The sequence below is a fragment of the Monopterus albus genome, unplaced genomic scaffold (assembly GCF_001952655.1).
Source record: "Monopterus albus unplaced genomic scaffold, M_albus_1.0 scaffold354.1, whole genome shotgun sequence".
NCBI lineage: Eukaryota > Metazoa > Chordata > Actinopteri > Synbranchiformes > Synbranchidae > Monopterus > Monopterus albus.
Window position 1 is genome coordinate 349,468 of NW_018128234.1, and position 17,905 is coordinate 367,372.

Sequence of the window (17,905 nt, forward strand, 5' to 3'; positions counted from 1 at the left end):
GAATCAAATGATGATGAGTGGCTGAAAAGCAGCTGATAGTCTCCATTCATTTGGCAGCATGCCCTCAAATTGCCCTCTCGTCTGAATTGCTCTTAGCATCCTGAGTCTGCCATGCCTGTCTGTGAGCAGCTGACAGCTCCAAATAATGATTTGGAGTTTAGAGAAAACACTCCAAACATAAGCAGATGTACCAAGAACAACTGAAGAAAGAGATCACAGCACAACATGTGCTGTACGCAAAGCCAGTGTCTTTATCAATAATGTGATTTATTGGTAAGTAACGCTGGCTGTGCTGTTCAGAGGTGATCACAGCTCCAGAGAAACTCGTGGCTCCTCCCCCCTGCCCCTCTACCTGCAGTGCGGCTCGGTGAGGGGATGAATTTAAGAACAGTGGGAGAATTCAGTATCATGAATTCTCTCTGTTCTCTGGGGTGGAGGACGGCTCGACGGGACAAAAATAAACAAGTTTGTCCTTGTCAACTGACATCAAAGGGACAACACCCCAGGAATGAACAATAAAGGAAGATAGAGATGGACAGTCAGCACTGCACACACACACACACAGATACTCGGCCTCACCGTGTTGCTGTCTCTCTGGTGAGTGCCGGTCTCTCCTGAGTGCTGGCTGGAGACATTTCACAGTCTGGTGAGCGCTCATATCGCCACATCATCATCTCTGTCCTCGCAAATCACTTCAGTAACACACACACACACAAACTGTATGCCTGTCTGAAGAAAGCTGATGTCGTGTGATAAAGTTACTGTCACATTAATCCTCTGAGCTAATGACTGTGTGTGGGACGAGATGATTGTGTGTACTCAAGTGTGGCACAAATGTGCACGAACAAGTCAGAGGTGGGAGGCATCGCAATACTTTACAAATACTGTACCTCAAATATACTGTAAAACTACGCATACGCTATTGGACAGCTGGAGATGGTGGAGCCTGTTTCACTGTGTGCAACATGGACGCTAGAGCCTGCAGCTGATCATCATGTGTCAGTAATCAAACCCTGCAGGACTCTGAGATTTATCAGTTATTGGATGCAACAATCCTTTGTGAAACAAACAGGCTCCTTCTTACTCAGGTTTTATACTCACCCTGAGAAAAGATCATAAAAAATCTGTTCTGCCTTCTTTCTCTTTCACGCTTCCTTTTCTTTCATTCTCCTTTCCTCACTTTGTTCCTTTTCATTTGTCCTTCCCTTTTCCTCTTTTATTCCTTCCCTTCCATCTTTCATTCATCTCTCCATCTACTCTGTCCTTTCTCTCCTCACATGTTCTTTCCTTCTTGGTTTCCTTGTACCTTTTCACTTTGGTTTCTTTCAGTCTTTTTGTGTCCTTTTTTTCTGTCACTCCCTTCTGCATCTCTTCCTATGATTCTCCAACTTTCTTTAGTTTCTCTGCTTCAATTTGAAAAGAGAAAATCATCAAAACTACACAATATGTGTGTGGTTTTCACAGGGCAGTAGATCAAAACTCTACACCTCTTGTGTAACAAAATAAAAACAGAGCCAGACCTAAATCCAAATACACACATTTACTTGTAATGAGGTATTTGTCATGTCATTCTGGGACATACTTGTGTTTAAGGTAAAAGATGTAACGGTTTCTTTGAACCTCAACAGGTCTGCATGGTGTGTCTTGAGTTCGCTGTATAGCCGGGAGCTCTGGCTCTATGCTCATGGGGACCTGAGGGCAGCAGCTCCGTTCACTGCAGCTGAATCTCTTCACACCCTTCGAACCAGAAGCCATTTTCTCTGCCACCGTCTGGGAGAAGTCGAACTCAGCCACACAACAAAGGTGCTCATTCCAGTTTGGACGTGGACTCAGACTGAGGACGTGATGTGATTCAGCTGCAGGGACTGAGCTGAGGGGGCCGGAGCGATGGCAGAGCTGCAGGTCAGACAGTGGTACGTGTAGCATTTCATATCACTGCTGTGTTTGTCTTCTCACTTCTGGCTGGTGAAAACTTGATCTCCTCTACATTTACTTTGTATTGTGATAGATTCGAGACTTAAAGTGGGTTCACACTTGTGTGTCTCAGTGTCGCAGTCTCGCAGCAGTTGCCTGTGGTGTAGGAACTGTAGCACCAACACGCCTCCAGCTCCATGCACAGTACATTATCAGATTGGTTTGTCATTTAATTACATCTCCCGCAGTAACTGTACAGACTGCAGTGAGTCCAGTCTCTGATTCACTGTGTGATAAAGAGCTGGGACTGTGGTGAGCTCTTCATGGGTTCACTTGTGTCTTTGTGCAGGTCTTGCTCACAATGTAGGGGTAGAAATCCAGCTTTACTTTTTTTAACATCTAATATTTGTAAAAGTGACCAAGGTCACAAAGAATGAACTGGTCAGTATCTTTTTTTCAATATGAGACACTGTTGCTAACATCAGATGTTAGTATCTGTGCAGAAATACTGCACTGCATTTTATGCTCCAAACAGAAGCTGTGAAGTCAGATTAAACTGACTTCTCCAAACACGCCTTCCCTCTGTAGCAGAGCAGCTTTCTTGAAAGCATATTTTTCACACTTTGCTAATATGCTTAGCGCTCTGTCTGGCTGCCATTAGTGGAATTATGCTCACACAGCGAGTGTTTAACATTGTTTGCCACTTCAGTTAATCAGCCTGGGAAAGCCACCGTATGTGCTGAAAAAAACAGAAGCAAAACGGAGAAAAACCAAGCTCCACTCATACAGTATGAAAGGTATTGATGGGTACGGTACATCACTGCAGTCGGGCTCAGATTCATAATAATAATTCTGATCCATAATATTGTGATTCTGGAGATTTGTGGTTACCGAACCAGTTTATTTAAGAGAAAAGCTCAAAGCTCGAGAGAAGAAATGAAGTAGATGTGACAGTGAACAGGTGAAACTGTTTCTCTTCTATCCCCTAAAAACTCCTGCACCGCTCCTGTGTGGCTTCCTGACCTAGTGTGGACTGATGCGTTGCTTACCGTAGGTGAGCACGTAGAGTGGCTTGCCGTTGGTGTCCATGGCGGTGAGACAGGGGGCCTTTGGGGAGATGGTGCCCCACCTCTGCAGGGCTGCCTCCAGAGATGGGGGCCAGTTGGTTACCACGCCGAGCTGCTCACCCCGCATGGCCACCATCTGTGCTCCCTCTGCTTTGGGCTGGTTGGGGTCTGGCTGCTGGACTGGAGGAAGAAACACAAGGAGCAGTAAGAAGCCACATTTTTACATTTATTCAGATTTGCTGATGATTTGAAACAAAGGACAAGCATAACACAACTTCTCCCTCTGAGCCACAGAGCTCCACCGTGTCCATAAACTATTAACACCACCCGGTGATCACACTGCTGCACTGACATGTTCCTCTATCACCATGAACCCATGCGCTGTAGTTGATTGTGACCCAGTCCCACATACACCAACCTGCTGCCACAATCATTCACTAGAGATTAAATGCGGATTCATCCGCCACAGAAAATAGTCCTCAATGAATGCATCCTGCTTCCTCATGCATCTCAACAACGCTGTGAACAGCAGCTTTTGATGCTGTAAACAAAAAATATTCACCAGTTAACAGTGCTCAATGTTTGGTGATGGGGATTTGTCTGGGTGGATTATTTTTCAGTTGCATGTGTGAAGGGTATGTGTCTGCAGTCACTGGAGTGGCTGCTTTCATATGAGTCACTTGCATCATGTCTTTGTTGTTACTACCACCATCAGTAATTGCACAGTTATCCTCAGTGGCTGCTCTTTGAGGCAGGTGTGCTGTGATGGTCCCTTCATCTCTTCTCTACGTCCAAGTGATCAACAATCACTAAACTAAATGATGCTGTGTGGGGAAAAAAGTAAAACAGAAGGAAAATACATTTAAAAAAGACCTAATCTTAAGTATTTTTCAAAGTAAAGACAGTAGCCATACCCTCCAGGAGCTCCTCGAAGTCGTCAACAAAGAACTCCCTTAGCGGCGGCCGCTTAGGTCTCTTCAGAGTGTTGACGAGCTGCTGAATCTTGGCTGAAACTCTGCTGCTTACTGGCACACCTGCAGAGCACAAACACACACTTCAATGTGAGCCCTAGACTAAACTGCTAAATATGCTTTCACAGGTTCACATGTGAAGCAGTCAATGCTTTCACATTCCGCTGAGTGATGCTTCATCTGACAAAACACTCCCAAGTTTTAAATGTTTTAAAGTGGCATGTTTCCTCGAATGAGCAATCAGCAGAGCCGCTGCCGAGCGTGACAGTCAGTGATGGGAGAGGAGTGAACATGGAATACAGGATGAGGTACGGTGCAAATCGCTCTAAAGCAAACCTTCACAGAGTGTGGAGAGGTGGTGCCTCAGTGCTGAGAGCTGGATGCAAACAGATGTTGTTTGGGCAGCTGGGAGAGCCAGTGACATCACAGAGAGATGGTAACATGACCGTGAGGTCAGTGAAACCCTGTGGGTGCAGGTAGATTACACCGCTCAATGTGACAGAAGCTACGTAGGCTGCAGTATTTTTGTCTTCACATAAACAGAGGGAACACGCCACATTAAAGAAAGTTCTGCTGAATGCTGATCTTTTTTTATGGTTTTGTATCTTAAAATAAAACACGCATGGGTCAGTAACATATCTACTTTTAGTCCACTAGATTCCATAGCACCAGCACACATGCATGCTCCCCGTTACATAATGTTCACCTCCAAAGTTGTTCACAGCATCAAGAACATGAATCACTACTTGCAGACAGAGTACTGTATACATACTGTTTCTCTTTTGCCAGAAAGTGTGTTTACACTGCAAAGTGAATTATACTTGTGTACATTTGGCAACTGGGTGTTATTACAGTCTGTTCACCCCAAGCATATGCAGTTTTCCTCCATACATTTACAGTCGCAATCCACTCAGCAGTAAATGAAAAAAAAAAATCTTTTATAAAATATTAGAAGACTATACTCAAAAAATGATCAGAAAAAAGATCATCACTAAAACTCTTGTTTTACAGCATTTGCAGCTATTATCTTCTTTTTTAGATCAAAAATAAAAAATAGGTTTTAGTGCCACAAATGGCACAGATGGATGGAGCAACAAAAATCCTTACAAAAAGTGAATATGTTAAGGTGTAAAACCTACTAGTGAGAACAAGCAGAGGGGAAACCAACTGAAGGGACATCTCAGCTCCTCCGCAGTGAATCAAATGTTTAAATCCTCACAAATCTGAAGACAAACGGGTCAAAGGACTAAAGCTCATCTCTGAAAATGAAAGGAATCACAACCCACTGAAAGCGAGACAACAAACAGATTTCTGATGAAATCCTCTTGGAGCTGTGACAGAGCCTTAGCTTTGTTGTGTCTCTTCAGCCAAACATGTCGGTAAGCTCCCATCTGTAAACTCTGGCATCTAATCTGTCGAGCTGTGCTCAACATCTCCGTTCATCACAGCATGAGTGAAGCGTCTAACTCTGTCTGCTGCAGCTTCATGTCCAGAACCAGAGTCATGCAACTCTGAAACAAGCAAACTGGCATCATCTGCAGAAACATCTGGAGTCTTTTAGTGCTCCAGCATTTTATATCTGACCCCAGCTTGTTGTGTTACAACACAGACTGTTGAGCTGAGCATTCAGTTGACAAAGGGAGATGTCAAATGCTGCTGTTGTGATTTGCTGTTTGTGTAAACTGACAGACAGTGACACAGTTGTTGCATCCGTTTTTGGATATGAAGTCACGATACCCACTTGATCTGATACTGTTCAAAACCAAACTTCAGAACTTCCAGAGGCTCTGGCACCAAATCATTTACCATGTGATCTCTAATATCAATGTTTAACCGGCAAAATGCATTTTAATGGATATTAATTGGAGACTTTTAAAAAACAAGTGGGCCAAAAACATTTAGGATATTAAATCTGCCCAGCAAGCGCTGTTTATTCTTTAATATTTACTGTATAATGCAGTGAATGAAAGTTTGATTTTCACTCTAACAAAACTTACCTGCCTCCTAAGTGCTTATGAATTGAATGCATTTGAATTTATGTCATAAAAAAAATCTGCTAATCAGTTTCCATGGATGAGCGCTACACAAACCCAGGTGCATCCCCTTTAACAGGAGCAAAAGGCTGGCATGCTTTAAAAAGCAGGATAATTTCATAAATACAGATTTTTACCTTGAAAAGATTAAACATTTTTAAGACATGAGCCAGTCATATTAGAAGATAATGAGTGAATACTGGACCCCAACCTGTTTGTTAAAGCAACAGAGAAACATTATTGTTTTGTTGTTATTATCATTTCTCCCTCCTCAACCCCGACTCACCGTCTCCAGTCTCCATCAGCTCAGCGTTGCCGTACTTGGGCGGCTGCCTCTGGGTGGCCGTGCCGGCACCCGGGGCCCTCTCCACCTGGATTCCATCGGTGGCGGTGGTGTTGGCAGTGTTGTTGGTGTAACCGGTGACATCTGGAGGGGCAGAGTGGTTCTCTGGGATGTGAGAAAACAGGGGGATCGAGGAGGGAAGGGAGGCCTGGTTAGTACCCCCACACCCCCACACATCCTGCTGTTAAAGCCATTTTAATGGAGGCTCATACAATCAGGACCAGTCAGACTGTGTAGATACATGACAGAGACTGGGGTTAATTATGCTGGTAGTTCAGACAGACGCCCCACTGTTTTAATATGTGAGGGTAACAAGGACCTTTACAGGAGTTGACACATGAGAACACAGAAGGAACATCACAGTGGAGAAGTGGACTGTGCTGCTGCAGCTTTAAACACTGCAAACAGGATGTATTAGTTCCATCTTATCATTGTCATTTGGCAGTAACAGCTCAAGTTGAAGCAATTTAAGTACTGAAGTGTCAGCTGAAGCTGCAGCAGTAGAAGCAAGGGCCCCCGAGCCCCCCACGCCGTCTATATAAGACCATCAGCGGTTTAGTTTTTCTTTACAGTTGTTCTGCGTCTCTTATTGGTAGTTTGCAACTCAATTTGATAGTTCCTTGTCTGCAGCAGTCCCTCTGTGTCTCTTTATGGCAAAGAATGTAAAACTTTGATGAACAGTGTGCTACAGTAACTGAAATAGTTACAAAATAGTTGTGTGCTACAAAGTCCTTTAGGCTAAGGAGTTGGCACAAGGAAACAAAACCATCTGTAAGCATCTGTGGTTGGCTTATCAATCACTAACTTCCTGCAAAGAACCTTTCAGGAAAATGAGGCCTGGACCTTGCTGATTTGACATGCTTCACAAATATAAACTGAAAACCCACCAACACCTGCGCAGGCTGTGATCAGCGCACACTTCAAACTACCCACCACCACATAGTGTGACACCTTCCTTCCTCTGAAGTAGATTAAACTGTGCTTCAATCTATCGGGTGCACCTGACGCTTCAAAGCTGAGGCAGTAAAACATGGACTCCCTAACGCTTCTGTTTATTCACAACAAAAGGGAAACGTAAAATCCAACATTCCCTGTACGCCACAGGAGTTTTTCAGGGGAAGAACTACAGGTGACTAGAAACAGGCCTGTACAGGAAATCAATCAATAAAATAAATTAACAAACTATGTGCAACAGAGAAGACATCTGTTTACATGAAAATGATGAGTTTCTAGTTTATTCAGGTTTTTTCTTCATTTTCCGAGTCTTAGTGTTTGTTCTTTACTGTGGTTCTTCAAGTAACAAAGCCTCATGTCTCATGTTAAGTTCTTTGTTGCTGGACTTCTGCTACACAAAATAATTGAAGGTAATATTATTATAATTTGGATGCACACATGCATACAACACAAGCTAAAAGTATGTGGACATAACGGTGTGTGGCAGCTGGGCATGAATCTGCCTCTCTGCTGCAGAGGTTGGTCCCCGTTCAGCCATGGGAGCGTTAGTGAGGTCCAACACTGATGTTGGCTGCTCGGGTCTGGCTCACAGATGGAGCTCTACTCCACCCCAGAGGTGTTGGATGAAGTCATAGGCCAGCCAGGTTCTCCCACACCGGACTGAGAAAAGCATTGCTTTAGGGAGCTGGACAAAAAAGTACAAGCAGAGTATCCACATGCTGTTGGCCAACAATGACACATGCAATACACAGTATTTCATGCTTTCACTCCGTACTGAGAATGATCTGCTCATACTCATGACTACTTCTGCTGTACTATGTGCTGTGCTTAACTGCTCCTTTGGCTCATACAAACAGAACTGAGTGCTGTTCAGTGTTTCAAGATTAAAAACACAGCCAGCGGTAGAACAAAGAGGTTTTCTGACTCTGATCTTCCCTCTTACTTAATATTTCATCATCCTTTGTTGTCTCTGGGAGATGGAGTGCTTCTGAGAGAGCAGACAGATAGTTAGATACTGACACACACCATACTTAATGTGTACTGTACATTATTTTCAAAAAGACTTGTCAGACTCACATGATAAAAGTACAATATTAAATTCATTTGAAACGAACAGACAGTGTACATGTTCTGTGGTTTCACTTCTTCTGTTTGTACTATTTGATGCCTTATATTCACTGTATATACTTCTATCACTTTTATGCCACATGCAAAGCAGTAACAGCATCTCTGTGCACGGAGAAACTTTTGGGAAAGTCTTTTAGTCGTTCATGCCAATAAAGATGACAAAGACTGAACCGAGTAGGGTTTGTAAGGCTGAGAAATGCTCTGAAAAATGATACACACAGTGAGAGAATGCCAGAGGAATGAAGAAACAAGGGGGGAGAGGGAGATGATTCCCTGCAAATCACCAAGCCAAAGCCAGCGAGACCAAACAGAATTCTTTATCCAGACGTGGACTGCATATCAACAGTGCAGCACACAGCACAGGCATAATAATGACTGTGGCACACTGCACCATGTGTCTCTGCAACATCTGGGCTGTCGGTGAAGTTACACTCAACTAGACGTGCGTCTGTGTGTGCGTGCACATGCCCTCATCAGAATGTATTTATGATGATGTGTGACGGGGAGGAGTATTGACCCCGGCTGAGGAGGAGGATGATGAATGCCCCCGTCGCTGCTGGAATACCAATCACGCTGGCTGAGCGAGTCGATCAGGGACAGGACACGTTTGTCTCTCGCTGTGGGTCAAGGAGGGATTAATGTCGGCTTCATGGTTAAAGATACCACTGTGTATGAAAGGTCACATGTTCAAGGCAAATAACACTAAATGTCTCCATCGACTGTCATGAATCTTGATGAAGCATTACCGCAGATCAGAGTGTCTGCCAAGATGAATTCTTGCACTGCAAATAATGACTGTCAGCTTCACAAACGCACTGGTGGTAAAATAATATCAGCAAACTAGGAAGTGGTGCGGCTTTGTTATAACACACAGAAAGTTACAAGGAGCACATGAATTCAGTAACACCACGGTTAAAACGTCAGGGTTGGGAAGCATGAAAGTGATAATTTCCTAACTTTAAGCAGAAGTTCATTCCTAACCAAGGTTTAGCATAAACTGTCGATCTGAACGTCAGTCAGTCGACATGAACAAGTGGACCTCAGAGCACAGAGGAAATGTGGGCAAACTTCATCTGTACATTGTGTGACACAGCTGAGCGCTCCACAGCAGCAGTCGGATGGACCTTGTGGTGATGGTTTGTTAAGTTACTGAAGTAGCTTTAGGATGATTTCACACCAAACCGAGCTTCAAAAGCCCTTTGAGGCAAACTTGCAATGGACTGCTGGTTTAAACAAAGCTGGAGGTGTTGGACATTTGCTTTGTTTGGACTGCTGTGAGCATTGCCCCACAAACTTTGGTGTGGATCAAACAGCCACAAGTTGAAAAGACAAGAGCTCTTCCCAGCAAACACTGGTACAGTTTGCAGGTCAATTACAGGACTCGGACTAGTGGAATTTTAAACATACAAAAGTTTAGTTTAACACAAACTCCCACACTGTCCCATACATCAGAAGATAAAGCCGGGTTAAAAAACCAGTGTGTTGTGCTGCTCCATGTATTCATTAAAAAGTCCAGTCGTTTTAAAAAAGAAACGTCAGCTGTCAGTCACAGGACTACAGCTGTTTCTGAGCTCCCTGGCAGGTCTAAGTCGCGCTTACTCATAAGGAGGACTTCATCATTACACATCTTAGTTTGTTTGTGAGTCAGTGTGAAAACAAAACAGACTGGAGCTAAAAGGTAACAACAAATCTCAGTGATGTGAGAAACCCTGGCAAAACTTACCAGACCTTGACTGCAGAGGGGGCAGAGCAGAAAACTCATATATGGACTATTTCTTCAACCGTCACATGGCTCCTTTTCAAGCAGAAATGAGGGCGTGTTGTCTATAAAGTGCTGCAATGTTCTGTCCTTAAACCTTGAATCATAAGATGAACTCATTTAACTGAAAACTTCACAGTAAAGCAGACTTTGCATTACGGTATCCTAGTGATTATGGTTGACCACAGACATGCAGCTGCTTCCCCAAGCTAGAAATCACAGCATCACAACAAGGCTGCATGAATGTAGTACTTCATTCACATGTTTAATGCAGGGTGGTTTCCTGCTCTGAGTCAGGAAATGTGCACATAGCCCAGTAAAATAACTGGCTGCTGTCGCAGTGTCCCAGCAGATATTCCATTATGCATGAGCTGTGAATCAACTAAAGGATGTATCTGTCACCTTTACTTCAGCAGTTCAGCTTCAACAGAAGCCGTTTCCTCTCCACGCAGCTGACATCCCAATCTCATAATATGTACAGGTTTAGAATTTACTACTTACAGATTATGTTTATTATTTGCTGTTAGTATACTTTAATTTTACTTTTAATTTGTTTTACGCTGCGCTGTCAAGGAGCCGGAGCCAAAGTGTTGTACTCATGTATTTGCACAATCGGATGCAACAATAAAGAATCTTGAATCTTTGTTTTGACTCTGAAGCAGAAGTGCATCTTGAGGAATGAGTTAAAAATCCTTCAGCTGACATCATCAAGACTTTTTAAAATTATGAACATCCTTTCAGAACAGCAGGAAGTGTTTCTGGGTTTCTCCAGCATCATAGGCTAATAACTGTTTAGTGAAACCGATGATTAGACCTGAATGTATTAAAGGAAACTCCTGACAAACTGAGTGGAAACACAAACAGCAGGGTCCCTGATTAATCGACTGATCACTGCACTGATCTGATTGATCTTTTTATTCCCAGAATGTCAGACACTGGGAAAAAGTCCCACTGTGACTCTTCAGAGCCAAAGGTGGCGCCCTCACATGTCTTTTTGTGTCCAACCAGCAGATCCACAGAGACTCAGTGGGCTACAACTATGAAGTGTCTTTGCCATGCATTGTCTTTTTCGGTCATGTAATGTGAACTGCTTTGCATTGTTTTGTTCTTGCAGCCTTTAGAAAGTCAAACTGTACCTCAGCAGAAAGAAAGCCAAAAAGTGTTTATAACTCAATAAGCATTATTTATATAACGTGTTAAACGGCTCATGTTGGCTGAACAACATTTCTAAAGGCCCTGCAGTGAAAACCTCTCTCACCTTAGTATTACAAGACACCTGATGACCAACATGCAGGAACCCTCTGCTGCTCCCAAACATTCCTGAGAGAGCACCGGGCTTCCCCTGGCAGATCCACAGCACTGACAGCGAGGCTGCGCTTCACTGCTCTCCCAGCAGGCCTTGTTCTTACACCGAATATGAGAACATTTCCAAAGCCGTGTTAATGGGTTCAAGGTATATATATTTTTTCTGACAAAGATGGATGGCTGATTAAAGGTCTGCTCTTAAACCTTTTCTTCAAGCGAGTGCTCACTGTTTCCAGCAGCAGTTTCTCAAGCAATCTACTGCGCAGCAGAGAAGCCTTTTCACATCCAGTTGTGCCAAGTTGGCTGATGGAGTCTCTCAAATGCAGGAGGAATATGATTTGAAGAGTCCATATTATTCAAGTGTTCTTCAGGCTGATGAGGACCTTTCTGAACCAGACAAAGATGGGCTTTACATTCTCTGATAGTGTATTTGTGACTCTAGGCAGGAGATTTTAAGAATACTTCATAAAAGACAAACACAAAACTGAAGAGGGAGCGGGCAGGCGGCCGACATTCCACTACCATCTGCTTCCTGGCTCAGATCAAAAGCCACTTTGAAAGCAGATTGCCTCTGGTCGAGCAAACAACTAAAAACATGCTGCATAATTAGCCAAATCAATAAACACCAATAAACAGAGTAACCTTGAGCAGAGGGAGGACACACTTGTACAGGGTGATACCTAGCCTATTTAAAAGCATTGTTGATTGTCCTCATCAACAATTCGTACTCTAAAAAGCTAGAGAGCTGTGCACCAGCTTTTTTTCATCCACACAAAGAAACAAGCTTTTCATGCATCTACAACAAGGCGCAATGCTATTCCCAGCAAGGTTAGCATTGGATTTCTCTCCTCTGCACTTTTACAATATGGCTATGGACAAATTTGATTAGAAGGGAAAACCAACAAGAGGCACAGTGTGAACAGCAAACATATGGCACAGGGGGACAACTACGACATCCCTGCCTGGTGCCTAGGGATGACAGGGGAGCGAACCCACTTCTCGGCTGTCCACCAGCCGTGCTCCAATCTCCAACTTACCGGAGCGCCGAGGCCCAGCGTTTCCTTCCCCTGCTGTATCGGCCGGCACAGCCCTCCTCCTCTTCAAGGAGAGGTGGCTTAAAAGGCCTGCATGTGAGGAACAAGAAAGGAGGGGGTTCCTGAAAAGTGGCATCAAGCTGTTTATCAATCAAGAACCTGATGCGAGTTTCTTGTCTTTCCACAACAGTCACCATAGCACTGTTTTCTTTAAAACAAATATCTAGTCTTAACTCCACTTCATTCCTGTGTAACAGGGCGATATGAAGTTTCAGCATGATGTAGAACATCATCTGTAGAAAGCAACAGATCACAAACTCATTAGCTCTACGAAATGCCTCCAGTTGTCGTTAATAGATACACTTGCTGAGTGTACTGGCACAAATCATCTGCTCACTAATGTGCTGAAAGGTGGAATGGTGCGAGTACTGTGCAAGTTGAACTGCGCACATTTGACTGAATCAAAAAGCAACAAACTTAAGCAAAGTGACAAAAAACTGCCTTTTTATCTCAAAGAGTTTTGTGTTGCTTTCACTGTGCACAAAGTTCTGCTACATCGATTCACATCTAATTGTAATTAGATGCAAAAATCATAACTGTGGTGATTTTTAGCTCTTCCTTGATGTTTTGTGTATCGCACTTTGCATAGTGTAAACCTTCCACATCAGGTTTCCTGTGCCCTTAGTGACAAATATCTAACATGCTGTTAAATAAAGGTTTGTTGGTAAAGACTTCATCTTCAACATAAATATTTAAAGTTATTTATTTTTAATAAAAACCCCTTCTACACCTTGATTTCACTTGATTAGTAAATATAACTCTTCTTTGCCTGTGTGTCACAGAACAGTGATGCACTGGACATAACACACAGCTAAAACCTGCTGTCCTAAAAGAAACAACACATTTGAAGTCGACACAGTCATCACCACTGAACCACTGAGCTCGATGCACAGGGTGCTTGAGATAAACGTTATTTCTACGTTCATCAACAGACAACCACATGTTTCTAAAGTGATCTTGATAACCACATAGCAACTGCAGCAGCATAAACACTGTGCTGTTATCGGAAACAAAAGAGGCACCCAGTGACACAGTGTGCTCTACTGAGCCTAAACTCAGCTGAAAGTCCACTATAACAACCAGATTGTCTGCAGTGATCCTGTGAGAGGGATCTGAGACCTAGAGGAAAATGTGGAGGGATGAAAGGCCTGATGACAAATTGGGACGATAGAGGGGAACAAGAAGCTATATGCACAGGCCAGCAGAGCTGGTCCGATAAGAGCTGAGTGGAAAACAATATGCTCAAGTATTTACACAGACGTGTGCGCTGAGAACACCGGAGACTTGGACCTCTCTGGCCTTGAACAAGAAAACCAGAAACAGAGGTGGGACACACACGTGTGCACACCACCCGTTCTCCTTTGCACTCAGTAAGACAAAACAAACAATGGTCCATTACCATTAAACATTACTCCACCTGAAAAATAGACACCACCATAATATGGTGCAAGGGAAAATTGTGAATGTCAGAATGTGCCACACAACTAAAAACCACAGAGGCTGCCAAAAACACCCAAACACAACTGTCATCACCCAGGACAACACGAGAGATAATCATCACTGTCACTGATGATTACGTGGATTTAGGGTCATACATATTTTAAGTTTATTTTATTTAACCTCTGGTTAGCCAGAGGGGAAAATCCTTTCAGGTCTGACAAATAGTTTTTAAGGGCAGCGTGGTAAGATGGTGCCAGAGTCATGGTGGGCAGAGGCCAATCAGTATGTGTTTCCATCCGCCAGTTTTTATTTGGTTTTCCTTCTTCAATTTCCCATTAAAAATGTCAAGTTAAAATGACAATTGGCTAAGGTAGAAAAATATAAGAAAATGCGACATCTGTGTGGAGTAACCAAGCCACAACCTCCAGGGCTGAGAACTGAAGCCGGTGCAGAAGTGTTAAAACCTGCAGTTCGTCAAATGGTCGCTTGACGCTGGCTCCAAAACGGACTCAGTCCCCATAGACTTCCATGTTAAAATGACCAAATTTAGAGCAGGAATAAACATGTTTACAGATTGGTACAGAAAACGGTTTATGTCCGCTTCCATGACAACTGTACTGGGGCTGAATTTTTGTATAACTGCTTGTTTAAATTATCTTGAGGCTAAAAGTTATGCATTTAAATTAAGGGCATTGCCGCTTTGAGTGACAGGCGGGACAGTCCTGCCATAGATGGCTAGCTGTCTCGCAAGCTCTACTCTCGCTCCACCCCTTTGCCCATTTTTGGAGCAGGCGGGGGTGAAGTGCTACCAATATGGTGACGGCCAGGGTTGAGCTTTCAAACCGCACAGAAAACCAATGGGTGATGTCATGATGAGTTCTCCATCTTTTATATACAGTCAGTGGGAGCAACGAGGAGACTGAAACCTTCCTCGAAGGAAGGAAACAAACATAATGGCATGTTTCCATCATGTCACCGACACACATGCTTTCAGCAGCTGCTTCCTTCTGACTTCGCTAATTTGAAACTGCAGGGAACAGTGACACAGGAAATCAGTGGAAACAAACCCAAGCAAACAAGCAGTGCACCAACAGCGTGCACAGCACCGCTCCTGTCACATCACAGCAGGGAAGGGGCTGAACGCTGGCTGTGTGTGTCCGTGCGTTATCTTCAGAGCTGGATGCCAACAGAGCCAGCATGAAAACAGACCTGTCGCCACCACAGCATTTAGTCACGACGCTGCCTCAGCAAACTGTGGGGAAAAGGTTTTCACTTTGTGCGGGTATACTGTAGGATTTTAATTTTGACCCTGCTGTTGTGTTGGTGCCACGTTCTGCCCTTTGAGCCATGCAGGAAAACAGTCTGTCCTTTAATTACTATGTTAGTTTGAGAAGCCTGGTTAAAAGGGAATGGCTGTAAGACAAATGTCAGCGTCTTCTCACAACCAGTACGTGTATGGAGCGTCATGATAAAACTGTTGTTAGTGAGATGATCATATCTGCTGCAAACTGGCTCTATCCAGTGGAAACCACATGCTGTAGCTCCAGATATGGTGACTGAATTTTTCAGTAAATATTAAGTTCCTCCACAGGCTGAAAACATTTCTCTCCCTAGGTTAAACCATTAAAAACTAATTTTAGTATCTGAAAAATATATTGTCAATATATTGTTATTCTTGGCTCATAATGAATTCACTTTTTAAAAGATACATCATCTTCTGTGTTGTGTTTCCATTGTAAATTTAGCCAGAAAAGTAAATTCCACTTGTTCATTTTCAGCTATGGTGGGGCAAAAACCAATTAGATGTGTAGACAGAAACAGGACATCATGACAGAATTCACAGCTGCTGTAGCCAGCAGAATGTCCAACTTTAAATAATGCATTCACACACATGCACACTGGTCTACTGGTATACTACTGACGTGCAAAAACAAGTGTTAGTACAGGAAGCAAAAGTACTGTTAGACCAGCATGTACACACTGTACACAAAGACAGTAGCAGTAGCACACACTACCACTACCGTCAAAGACAGAACAGTGTGCCCACCTCACACACACACTGGTTCTCTCACCCAAACACACACACTTTTATTAAGAACCTCTCAACAGCCAACTCAGTTGACCTACAACTCAGAGTAAACTCCAAGACAGTTGCTTTATTTAAAGACTAGTCGGATCCTGTTTGACATTCAGCTGTAGTTTGTGGCCTTGCTGTTCCCAAACTGGGGGTCAGGAGCCTCAGCAGGGACTCCAGCAAGTACACAGTTTATTACAAATTAAATCAAACTAAAGCTGCCCTGCCTGGTAGTCTGTTTATCCAGTGAGCTGCTAAAAATAGAAAAATAAATATAAGCAGGACTGCTCTAATGCAAAGTTTAGGCTAAAGCTTTTATTTTACCTTTATCAGCTGATGGGCTTGATAAGAATCATTTCTGTTTAAGATTACAGTATGTTATCACCACACCTACTTATCACAAGGCCAGAGAGCTCCGAGTCCATATCTCAGATTCAGATTTTGTTTCACTATATGCATGTTTTCTTTTATACTCATCCTAATAATTTATTGCATGTGATCTGTCTGACCTGACCTTTGGCTAGGGGTTTCTGACTTGTCTAAGGGTGTCTGGACTTTGCTGAATGTGTCTAAGGACCTTTGTATGTTGCTAAAGTTTTCTGGAATAAGGGGGTCTCGCTTCGACTAAGGGTTTCAGAAACTGGTTGTGAGTGTCCGGATGTGTTCAGTGTGTCTGATTTGGCTAAGGGTGTTCACAGGTGGTTTAGGACATCAGGGGTTTATTAAGGGTGTATAAACACTTGGTGAAGAGTCTCTGGACTTGAATAAGCACATCTCTGTCTTTGCCTAAGGAATACATTTTATTAAGGGTTTGTATTTGGCTAAATGCTTGAACTATGCTCAACACTATCTGTCAAAAAGAGTTGGATAAGGATTACTCGCCTTTCCTATGGTGTCTGGTTTGTCCTGGATTTTGCTGAAAGTGTTTAACTTTGGCTATAGGACTCAGGAGTTGAGTAACAGTCTCTAGCCTTTCCTATAAGAACCAGGATTAGTTCTAGGATTAGGGACATCCAGACTCTTCGGTCATGTTTCAGTCCTAAACCCTTACCGGTCTTGTGGTGGCGGTGGTGATGGTGGTGGCGAAGGTGGTGGTGGGCGGAGATGTGGACGTGTTGGGTCAGGATGTCGGCCAGCCTGCCACCGGCTGCCCCACTACCCCCACTGCGGGTGGATGAAGAGGAGGAGGAGGCTGTGGAGGAGGTGGTGGTGGTGGAGGATGTGCCGTGGATAGCCCGGCTGATCCAGTGCTCCATGCTGATGCTCCCCTCCCGGCTGGATGAGGTTCCTCCGCCGCCGCCTCCATTCTCTTCTTCTTCGCCCTCTCCTCCTTCTTCTTCTTCTTCATCACCGTCACCCTGACCCTCGCCCTCTGAGCCTGAGGATGTGTCTGAGAAGGAAAACATATGGGATGGATGGTGAATGTGAAAAGACAAGGAATAAACCAAGTTCTGAGACCAAAACAGCAGAAGTGAAATAACTGTAGACTTGTTCACAAAACTGAAAGATTTTAAAAAATATATAGTTTTTTGACAAACAAAATCCTCACAATCGAGTGTATAAGAAAATATATTTAGGGATAATAAGAAAAAAACATTATCTGTGTCGGTCTCAGTCTATTGTCTGGAGCATGGAAAGGTTTCCAGCTTCCATCTGTTTAGTCGCCACAGGAGGTGATGGAGGAAAGTTTATTTTTGAAAGCTAAGTAGCCTGTGCGTATTTGTGTGCACATATTTTGCATGTGATTTCCATAATGCCCAGGGCACCACTGACAGTGTTGATAAGAATAACAACACAAGCTGACCCAGTTGTCTCTCTCTCTC

The 17,905-nt window shown here is 43.5% G+C and overlaps 1 protein-coding gene across 3 annotated transcripts in view; it reads right to left on the reverse strand.

Annotated features, from left to right (window-relative positions):
• The window catches only part of LOC109974928 (disco-interacting protein 2 homolog C), an 81,660-nt gene that overhangs the window by 41,646 nt on the left and 22,109 nt on the right, over positions 1–17,905 (reverse strand). For all 3 annotated transcript variants that reach the window (XM_020625383.1, XM_020625382.1, XM_020625384.1), the window contains exons 5-8: positions 17,134–17,472; positions 6,272–6,433; positions 3,896–4,015; positions 2,964–3,161 (exon numbers count right to left, since the gene is read on the reverse strand). In XM_020625383.1, coding sequence (XP_020481039.1) covers positions 2,964–3,161; positions 3,896–4,015; positions 6,272–6,433; positions 17,134–17,472 — 819 coding nt within the window. The remainder of the gene's footprint in view (positions 1–2,963; positions 3,162–3,895; positions 4,016–6,271; positions 6,434–17,133; positions 17,473–17,905) is intronic.